An 11,286-nucleotide genomic window follows, 5' to 3' on the forward strand; every position below is an offset into this window, starting at 1 on the left:
TGAATCCTTTCGGAAATCTGATTCTTTGTCCTTCCTGAGGGACCTTGGAAGGGTATGGCTGCGGTGACCATTTCAAAATGGATCAGACAGACAATTGTACAGACCTATTCGTTCAAGGAACGGGTACCTCCGTTCCCTGTCAAGGCGCACTCCACTAGAGTGGTGAGTGCTTCCTGGGCTTTCCGACATCAGGCTTCGGTGGCCCAGGTGTGTAAGGCTGCGCCTTTGTCGTCAGTACACACCTTTACAAAATTGATGTTCTGGCATCGGCGGATGCCTCCTTTGGCCGCAAAGTTCTCTGTGCGGCTGTACCGTAAGGGAACCCTGGTTTTATTTTGGGTCCCTGGCTGTTGGGGTTGTTTACCCCCTTGGTTATTTGCTTTCCTGGGTTGTTGCTCCTGTTGAGCCTTTTTTTGTTACCCAGAGGGTTACCTTTCTGTTCACGTAAGGTTCCTTTCTCTGTTGTGGGTACTGTGTTGCCTTTCTGACGGTTGCGTTGCCGCCGCCCCCCCCCCCATGTCTACACTGCTTTGGGATATTCCCATTGGTGAAGACTGTATGAGTGGGCGGCGACTGTCGGGAGGACGTAAGAATACAGAATTTTTGTAAAAATTCCTTGAGTCCTCCGACAGTCGCCGCCCCCGCCCCTCTATTGGGGTTCTTATACACTTAACTGCTTGCTACCAAACTGAGTTGGGATGGCTGATTGCAGGGGGGTATTGGACCAGTGGGACAGCCCCCATAGGTGTCTAAGCTAAACGCTCGATGGCGGGCTGGGATTCCATCAGGCCCTCTGTCCTGGAAAACCAGGACGACCAGTCCGACTCCCAGCTCTGCAAACGCAGTCTTCATCTAAAGATCCGACAAACGCTGACAAAATAAACAGCTAGTAGTGCAAAGAAAAAAATAACACATTTGCAGTAAATAAAATAAAATAGAAGGCTAAGACTGTAGCCCCAGCACAGGGAAGCCCATCTTACTCTACTAGGCAGAAGACAAACCGAGTTGGGATGGCTGATTGCAGGGGGGTATTGGACCAGTGGGACAGCCCCCATGGGTGTGTCTATGTAGATGCTTTGTTTTTTAACAAATCTTATGCCTAGTTACTCCTGTGGAGATAAGTCAATACCCCATTGGGTGAAGTCAATACCCCATTGGGTGAAGTCAATACCCCATTGGGTGAAGTCAATACCCCATTGGGTGAAGTCAATACCCCATTGGGTGAAGTCAATACCCCATTGGGTGAAGTCAATACCCCATTGGGTGAAGTCAATACCCCATTGGGTGAAGTCAATACCCCATTGGGTGAAGTCAATACCCCATTGGGTGAAGACTGTATGAGTGGGCGGCGACTGTCGGACTCTTTTACCGTAAGATTTTACAAAAATTCAGTTTTATTCACTCCTCGGTGTGAAGGGGTTTGTCTTGACAGATCAGCTTGGGATCTGCACGTCTGCCCCCATAGCAAACGCTTGCTATGGGAGTAGAAACGGGAGACAAGATCAGGGGAACCCCACAGGAGGTCTGGGGTTGCACAAAGCTGTCTGGGGTTGCACAAAGCTGTTCAGTATAACCTTGTTAGTAGGTTTTTCAAAAAAAAAAATCTTTTTATTTCAAACAGAAATGCAACACAAACAATAGGTGCAAAAAGGTTCACATAGCAGTCTTGCAACACATGGTCATTGTTAAGGCAAGCATATAGAAACAAAAAAGGGGAAAAGTGAGCCCGCACAGGGGCATAATCATTTTGGCATCAAATACAGCATCAAGCGGTGTACATCATAAGAAAAGTAGTGCAACCCGGCCGCCTCTCGGCCGGCCCCCAGACAGAGGTTAAGGAACCCCTGGGCCACTCCCACCCAGACAGGAGGCAAGCAGCGGTATGGAGGAGTCTGCCAACCATTTGGCCCAAACCCTGTCATGTTTCTTGGGGCATCCCCTGTGAAAGTTCGTGTCCTTGTACAGCGGTATCAGAGTCTACCAGTGCCCTCCACTGCTGAAGCGGGGGAGGGGACCGCTGTCTCCAATGAAGCACTGTTTTTCCTGGCGAAAAAAAAGACCCATGAGGGTGCGGTCCGCCACCCTAGGAAATAGATCTAGGAGGCCCAATAGGGCTGTTTTGGGCGAGGGGTCTATTGAAACCTGCAACACTCCGTTTGCAGCCGCATAGACCTGCGACCAGTAATCAGACGGATCCGGGCAGGTCCAGAAAATGTGAAGTCCCCAGGCGTGTGGCCGCACCGCCAACACTCCGGGGAGTGGGACTCATGCATCTTATTTAGGCGATGAGGAGTGAGGTACGCCTGGTGGGTGATCTTATACTGCACCATACGGTCCCTAAGAGAGACCAGGATCTTAAAGGGGGAGTCCCACACCTGCTGCCAGTCCTCCGCGTCCATGTCCGGGACATCCCGAGTCCACCGATCTCTGAGACCCGAGAGCTCTGGAGAGAACACCCAAAGGAGATGGGCGTGCAGGACCGAGGCGGAGCAGTCAAACCGAAGAACCCGCTCCAGATCCGACTGCACCACCCCACACCCCCCCCCCCCCTGCGGGAACTGGGCCCTGAAAGCATGGGACAACTGGAAATATCGGAATAGGTGGGACGGGGGAACCCTGTGAAAATCACAAAGATGATCAAACGTAGGGAGAGGTCCGAGGACAGATCAGAAATTACCTTTATGCCAAATTTGGTTCAGGCCGCTGGGTCAGGGAGGGAGTACAAGTGGGGCAGAGTAGGGTTGATTCACAGTGGTGCTTTGGGGGAGACCGCGGTGTTCGGGTAAGCCTCTAACGCCAGGCCCTGACGCCAGGCCCTGAGGGTCGTTCGCATGGACGAAGTCAAAGGATACGTAGCCTTAGGGCCCCGGAACAGCAGATGCGACAGCGCTTTCATTGACCCCCAACACCGCCGCCTCCGTCACCACTGCGGAGTTGGAGGCATCAGGAGACAGCCACCATACCGCGGAAACCAACTGGGAGGCCAAAAAATATTTATGGCAGTCCGGGAAGGCTAGTCCCCCCCCCCCCCCCCTATAACTTGTAACGGGGGGGGGGGGCGAGAGCCCCACAAGAGTTTTTATTCAAATTGGTGAAGGATTTGGGGATCCATTGGAGCGAGTGGCAAGAGGTAGGTCAATTTAGGGAGGATCTTCATTTTTACCAGATTCACTCTGCCCAATAAGGAGAGGGGAAGGTTCTCCCATGCCTTCAGCCTGGCCCGAACATCTCTCATCACCTGGTCTAGATTAAGGGATATAAACTTTGTGGGATCTTTAGACACCCGCACCCCCAAATACATGAAACTGTCGACCCACTGTAGCGAGAGATCCGATGGGGCAGCACTCTTGGCCGACCCATCAATCGCAAGCAATTGGGACTTTGACCAATTCGCCCTCAGGCCCGTCACCCTGGAGAAACCGTCCAGGATGTCCAGAGCCCCCCGGAGGGAGGGACCCGCATCTTGCAAAAACAGGAGGTCGTCCGCGTACAGTGCCACCCTCTCCTCCAACCACGCCACCCGAAGCCCCTGAACCTCCGGCGAGGTCCGGAGCGCCTCGGCCAAGGGCTCCATGGCCATGGCGAAAAGGGCCGGAGAAAGAGGACAGCCCTGCCGTGTGCCTCTGGACAACATGAACAAGGGGGATAGTCTGCCCCCAAACCGAATGGCCGCCCTTGGAGACTTGTATATGGTTTGCAACCACCGTATAAATAACAGGGGGAACCCCATTCTTCTGAGGACCTCCCACAGGAAGCCATTCCACGGAATCAAAAGCCTTCTCTATATCTAAGGAGGCGACCACCCTCGTACCGGAGTTCAAATGCTGAGTTTGCAAATTAGTAAAAAGCCTACGCAAATTGACGTCCGTGGATACGTCCGTGGATCTGTTGGCCATAAACCCCGTCTGATCCTGGTCGATCACGGAGGGGAGGATGGGGCGGAGTCTGGAGGCAAGGATTTTGGTGAGAATCTTGAGGTCATTATTGAGTAGGGCTATCAGGCGGTAGGAAGCACAGTTTTGGGTCTTTCGGGGGTTTAGGGATCAGGATAATGTGGGCCTCCGCCATAGAGGGCGGCAGGGAGCCCACCTCCAGGCAGTCATTATATAGCGCCGCTAAAAGGGGGGCCAGCACACCGGCGTGTGTTTTTTGTAAAATTCAATGGGTAGCCCATCCGGGCCAGGGGCCTTGCCTCCAGGGATAGAGCGTATCACAATCTCCACCTCCTCCGCCGTGACCGGCCGAACCAAGTCGGAGCGCTCAGCATCCGACAACCAACCCAGGGCAACCGGATCCAGGAGCTGTTGCAGATCCTCCGGCCGGAGGTCAGCGGGCAAGATAGCATATAATTGGGAGTAGAAGTCCCCAAAGAGCCCCAAGATCCCCTCCGGGGAGGTGATCGTCTCCCCAGCAGGAGAAGTGAGCTCCGGAACCAGGGTGAGGGGGGCATCGTGATGTGACATAACTGCCAACAGTTTCCCGTTCCGATCTCCGTGTTCAAAAAACCTTTTAGATTGGTACATGGACAGCCTGGTGACCTCAGTCAGGTGTAGATGTGTAAGTCCCTCTTGCTCGCCTGCATCTCCTCGAAGTTAGCGGCCGAGGGGTCCCGAATATAGCGGCCAGAAGCCGCCTCCAAGACAGACACCGCAGCCGCCTGTTGAACTCGGACGGCTTTAATAGCCGAAATATAGTGACCTCTAGTAACCGCCTTTTAAAAGCGTCCCACACCAGTCCGGGAGAGGACGTACCTGCATTAGTATTCCAATAGTCTCTGATCAGACGGGGTCTGAGCCACAGTCTCAGGCTGGTCCACCCACTGGGCACCAAGGCGCCACATGGCACTACTGCGATCACATCCCGAGCGGATGACGACCTGCAGGGGACTATGGTCTGACAAGCCACTGGGGAGATAGGAGACATCCTCCACATCAGACAACATGTGCGGGTTGGCGAAGCCATAGTCTATCCTGGAGGACGTTTTGTGGGTAGCAGAGAAGCAGGAGTAAACCTTCTCCTGGGGGTGTTTCCAGCGCCAAACCTCCTGTAGCCCGGCGGCCGAGGCCCAATGAAGAAGGTCCCAGGAAAAGGCCTTGGGAGGCATGGGCCTATCAAGGTCCAGAGAGAGGATGGTGTTGAAGTCCCCCAGGAGAAGCAGCTTGGCAGGACAGTAATTGGAGACCCTCTCCAGGACGGTATACAGGACCTCGGCCTTGAACGGTGGGGGCACGTAAATGCCCGCCACTACATACCTCTGCTGGCACATAGCACCAGTACAACATATCTACCGGAGGGGTCAGTGTGTACCGCCTCCACCACACAGGGCAAAGACTTGTGAATCAGTATGGAAACACCACTTGCATATGTAGAGTAGGAGGCGTGGAAGGACCTCTGCACCCACGGTTTTTTAAGAGACAGGAGCTTGCTGCCCACCAGGTGTGGAGGGGCTGTAACGCTGCACATACTGAAAGAGCAATGCCCGCTTAAATTTGGAATTGAGACCCCGTACGTTCCAGGATAGCACGGACAAGGTAGGTGGTTTACGTGATGCCATCTTGGAAGGTTACAAGAATGAACACCCCAGAAGAATCACTCATAGGTACTTCCTCCTGGGGAGCAGCAAGACTGAGTAAACCCATGCACCTAACAAAAACACAAACAAAGTAAGCTCTCCTGGAGGGAGAGCACAACACCCCAAACAGTGTTTACCCTACTGTACCCCGGAACCCAAAACTGAGAAAAAAAAACGGTTAGGCACCGACAGACCGCCACCGCCAACAGGGCCAGCGGGTAGCACAGTTCAGGGAGCCTTCCAAAAAACAAAAAAGAAGCAAAAATAAAACGGAGGGGAAAAAAGAGAAAAAAACAGTACAGTCCACCCGAACTCCGTGGTGAGCAAAGGGGACATAAGGGCTAAAGGAGGATGTAGGGTAAGCATCTTCCGTGAGGAAGGAGGTTCAAGGGCTCAGGAGTCTGAGAAACACATCCAGGGGAGGCAGAATAGGAGCAAAAGGAGAGCAGGAGTGGTAGTAAAAGGGGCAAACAGGGCAGGAGTCAGTGCAGAAATCCACTTACGAAATCCAGGACAGCATACAGCCGAAGGGGACACCGGGAGTCCGTAACAATCAGGCAGCAGCACCCAAGGTGTCGATCCAATCACTGGCATCTGGAGGGGTCTCAAAAAATTGCAACGTGCCCTGATGGGCCACTCTCAGCCGACTGGGATACAACATACTGTACTTGATGTTCCTCTCCCTCAGGCGACGTCTCACATTAAAGGATCTGCGGCGTTTCTGTACCTCAGCCGAGAAGTCTGGGAATAACATCACCCTGGTGTTCTCGTAGGGCAGCTCCTCTTGCTTCCTAGCCGCAGCAAGGATCATGTCCCGGTAATTCAGCATCCGGACCAGGAACGGTCTGGGGGGGGGCCCCCGAGGGGCGCTTGCCAGTGGGCACCCGGTGTGCCCTTTCAACCACATAGGTGGCTGGAAGGTTATGCAGGTGTAGCAGGGATTTGAAGAAGCCCTCGGCAAACGTTTCAGGGTGGTCACCTTCCGCACCCTCCGGCAAGCCCACCACGCGGACGTTATTGCGGCGCTGCCTGTTCTCAGCATCGTCCACTTTGTTGGTGAGCGCTCGACCAATGCCTGCAGGTCCGCTAGTTGGGCCGAATGGGATCCCTGACTGTCCTCCACCTCACCTATCCGGTCTTCTGCCTCCGTCATCCTGCCCCTGATCTTGTCCAGATCGTGGCGTATCAGAGTGCATTCGGAGGCCACACTGTCGATGCGGAGCATGAGGGATGCTTTGCAGCCTTCAATGGCCGCGAGGATGGGCGCAGTGATCGCCGCCACTTCTGCAGGTGCAGGAGAGCTCCGCTCCGGCGTCTGCGAGCCAGGGGAGGAAGACATCCCCGCCGAGGCCCCGGAACAGCGGCCTGCCTGGATGTTACTGGAGACTGGCAAGATGGTGCCGGGAGGACACGTGACCCGTCCTTTTCCCGGGCACTGAGGCTTCGGGTCCTTGGACAGCTTACCCTTCGGCTTTGTCGACATGGTAGCGGGACCAGGACAATCCAGGGGAGTAGGGCAGGCCAGCCAGCCAACTAGTGAGGACAGAATAGCCCTAAAACGAAAGGATGACCACGGAGCTCTGCAGCCGCACGTCCGCTCAAACTCTCATCCCGGCCACGCCCCCCCTTTATTGTGAATTTTTAAAGCGGTACTTGACCATTGACTAAAAATATTCAATGTGTCTGTTTAAACTATATTGCAATGAGGGACAAGTTGTTGTGTGTTTTTTGCTTGCCCAACCTACCCCCCCATCTATATTGTCTGATCAGTTTCTTAGTAGGTTAAAGGATAATTCTTGATTGTTTGCTGATTTTGCTGTTTCTTTTCTCTGATCTTTTGTAAAATGTTTTCTGTTATAGGTAGTTGAAGATGGATATGAATTTTTTGCCAAACGGCAGTTGGTAACGCTTTTCTCCGCTCCAAACTACTGTGGAGAGTTTGACAATGCAGGAGCAATGATGAGTGTAGATGAAACGTTAATGTGCTCCTTCCAGGTATGTGATAAACCAATTTTCTGCCAAAAGAATTTCTCTTCTTGGGCTGCACACATGGATACATCTGGGGGGGGGGGGAATGGATATAATAAAACTGGAGACTGCAAACTCTCGTCCAGGTTTTCCTTTTTTTTTTTTTTTTGTCAAAGCTTAATTGAACAAGCTGGAGTTAGATTGGCTGCCATGCAGTTGCACCAGATTCTGAGTGCTCCAGTTTTAGCAAGTCTACTTCTATTGTGTCTATCTAAAAGGAATTTTTTTTTTTTTTTTTTTCCTCTCCATGAAGTGCACACATGCAAAGGAGGTTCGGAGCTTTTATATAGGGATATGAAACTGTTAATGCAGAAGATGTCAAACGTCAAATCTCAGTCCAGTCTAGAGCTCCATGCACGTGTAGTGAAACAAATGGGTGTAGAAGTCATACCTTAATCTTATTATGCTTGGAAATGCATCCCTGTATGACATGCTTTTGCCACTGGGCCATATGGCTGTCTTATAGCAGGTTAGGGGTTGGCTAGAACCACAGGGTGAACAGATCTGGAACTTTTTTTTTCGCTAAGAAAATTGCCCAGAAGCCCCAAACATCTTCTGACAGCATAGGCCCTGTGGAATAAAATGGAGGCTGTTGCTGTTTTGGACCACACTATTTGTGCAACTTATTTATCAAACACAAGTTTTCCAGAAATTTAGTGCAGATGCAACTCTTTAGATGGCAGTCTTTTTTTTTTTTTTTTTTTTTTTTTTTAGTTTTACAGTTCACTTTATTGCTATCACAATGTGGGGGTGACGAGTACATGGAGTCATCTGAGGGAAGTCTAATAAACCAGCCAGGGAATGACCACTCTAAAACCATAATTACCTAAATCATTGTTAGATGAGGGAGTGAACATTCTGTGTAGCTTAGACATGGCCTTTGGACCAGTTTTTCTACAGCTTTCGAAAATAAAGATCAACTTATGTAGGATTTTTCATCTTTAGTAGGTGCTATTGAGAGAGTATAGTTTTTGGCTCTGCTTATCAGGAGCAGCAAGCAAATCTATATTGCTTTCTGCCTACCAGAGAGCAGGAGTTGGGTGTGAATCAGTTTGTGATTCATCTGGTCCAGGGAGTGTTTCACACTGGTCCACTGGTCCAATGTTGGACGGTGGTGGAAATCTGACTAATGGGTACACAGGCTTTGATACAGCCCTAGTGATTGGCACAGACTGTCTCAGTGCATTGTGGGGTGTGGTCTAAAAGCCAGGAGCAATTGTGCTGCGGGGTCTTTGGCTGGTGAGCAGAGTCCCGGAGGGAGGGTGGCAGCTGCCGCCTCCTCTGTAGCAGTGGCACGCAGTCACAGGCAGTCGGCCTGGGGAAGCTGAACAGAGGTCCATGAGAGCTGACTGGAGGTGTAGACACTGGAGACCCTCGAACAGTTTTGAGTACAGGGGATTGTGTATAGGGGCTTGACCTGAGGGGGGCCACCCCCAGTGTAGAACAGTCAGTGGACGGGTGCCAGCAGATGGGAGTGAAAAGGGGTACTAGGTGTGTATCATGTAGATAATTCATCCTAACATGTCAATCTACATAGAGGCTTAAATAAAGGAAAAAAGAGTGGGACTTTAAATGAGGTGTGAGAACAACCGACCCCAAGTAAACCATACTCACCGACCAGTCTAACAAATCGAATCAACCTGTCTGCAAATGTGTGTTAACTAAACCCCTGTTTTTAACCTACATTAAACGCATGTGTAAGCTGAAAGGCCTCTTCACGTCACCCTCTATTACTTGCAGTCCTAAAACTACTCATTTATAAGGGTCTCCACAGTGGGAGCACATGCTAGCTAATGGATAGATGAGGGACAGGTGGGCATGGAGATAGCCCAAGCCTCCCCCAACCTGCCCCATCTGACTGGCCTTCAGTGTATATTGCAAAATCACAAGTAAATACAATCCAATGGCTGTGATAGCCACGATCCTCATCCCTGATTGTTAGTGCCATAAGGGGCCTTGCAGCTTACACATTTGCAAATGTGTGTTAGAGGCTTAACCCCAAATTCATCTATGTAGATTATAGGGGTTTAGTTAAGTGGCAAGGTGAATCGGCAGCCTGGCTGCATCTTCAGACAGGAGTCCTTATCTACTGTGAATAGTTCAAGTTGGGAGTATCCCACTTTTCCCTTCTCCCATCCCTAATTTGAATAAAACCACAAACGACATCCCTTGGACTGTTCATTGACTGAGCCAGAGCGTAAAGAGTTTAATTGTGCATGCTGCAGTTGCTATCTGTAACCTAGGGGGATCCCAAGGTGAACAATCCAGCAGCCCTCAAGGGGCAGTGCTACATTTGTATCACCTGAGGCTTGTCACTTCAGTGAGCAATATGTAAGGGTTTGCAACCTCTTTATTAGTCACACTTTTCTTGTGCCTGCTGTTTTTGTGTAATCTTGCATAATGACCACTCACCCATTACTTTGTAAGACTTTATTGGAAACTCATTGAAAAGTGATAGGAATGCATTTGACATGACTCCGGTCTTTGTTTACTTTTTGCACAATGGGTTAGCTTGTTCAGTGGTTAAATGGTGCGAATGTCCCTCTTTTACAGGGAATGGTTAACGTAACCTGTTTAACCTTTTTTTTTTTTTTTTTTTTTTTTTTTTTTTTTTTCCCCCTCAGATTTTAAAACCTGCAGAGAAAAAGAAACCCAATGCAAGCCGACCAGTAACACCACCACGAGGCATGATCACAAAACAGGCGAAAAAATGAGGGTCTCTTGGCCTGCTTGGACTTGTATTATAGTATATAATCACTTTTTTTTTATTTTAAATTGTGTAACTTGTACTTGTCCGTTCATCCATCTAGATGTTGGTGGCTCATTTTTTTAATTTTTTTTTTTTCCATTTAAAGAAATGTATTTGCTACAATGCTTACTAGTTTCTGTTCTTTCCTTTTATCTGAAATTCAAACTTTTATTCTGTCGCTTCAATATGGTTTCCTTTTTTATGCCAGTGTTACTGTACACTCCAATCTTTATCTTATTCATGTAGCTTTGTACAATTCACATTATTTGTAAATGCTTGTTTACTACTTTTAGTACTTAAAGATGGCACTCACGGGCTGGTCAGACTAGGAATGTCACAGCTATAATTTGCATCCTGTTAATACAAACCACTGTGAACTTTTTTTTTTTTTGAGATTTTCTTTTTATCATCAGGTCCACAAATGTATAGCTATTATCAATATTCAAAATATCCCCCCTCGACTTTACCAGCATCACTGGTTTGATGTACATTTAAGTAAAGCACATTTTTTTCTGTACTGTATTCTTTAACTGAAATTAAAGCCATTATTTTACCTGTTGGTGTTCCACTTCCTGAAACTTGCATCTGTATTGGTGTATTGCTCATGTCTTCCACAGCAATGAAGTTGGATTTGCGTCTATAGTGTTTGCATGGTAATTGATAAAGGAAGAATGCTTATCTAGACATACCAATGCACTTCCTTATGGCATTACATATACATATTGTTTTTGTCCTGAGAGGCATAATTACCACTAACAAGATACCAGAATTGGGACATGCCAAAGTTGTCACTTTAAATGTTTACCAGCCTTTTTTTTATTTCCTAATAAAGAAACTTGTTTGAGCCATACGTACAGTATATTTATTTGCTCCTTGTCACTGGCCTATGAAGCAAGTCTGTTGCTTGTCGTCCAGGGTATGGAAAGTGTACCTGAAT

The 11,286-nt window shown here is 49.3% G+C and overlaps 1 protein-coding gene across 1 annotated transcript in view; it reads left to right on the forward strand.

Annotated features, from left to right (window-relative positions):
* Positions 1-10,472, forward strand: part of PPP1CC (protein phosphatase 1 catalytic subunit gamma) — a 66,362-nt gene extending 55,890 nt beyond the window's left edge. The window contains exons 6-7 of the mRNA XM_082244188.1: positions 7,433-7,567; positions 10,225-10,472. Of these exons, the coding sequence (XP_082100314.1) occupies positions 7,433-7,567; positions 10,225-10,314 (225 nt within the window). The 3' untranslated portion in view covers positions 10,315-10,472. The remainder of the gene's footprint in view (positions 1-7,432; positions 7,568-10,224) is intronic.
* Positions 10,473-11,286: the final 814 nt, after the last annotated feature.

This window comes from Pelophylax lessonae (genome assembly GCF_965119305.1).
Source record: "Pelophylax lessonae genome assembly, chromosome: 1".
Classification (NCBI taxonomy): domain Eukaryota; kingdom Metazoa; phylum Chordata; class Amphibia; order Anura; family Ranidae; genus Pelophylax; species Pelophylax lessonae.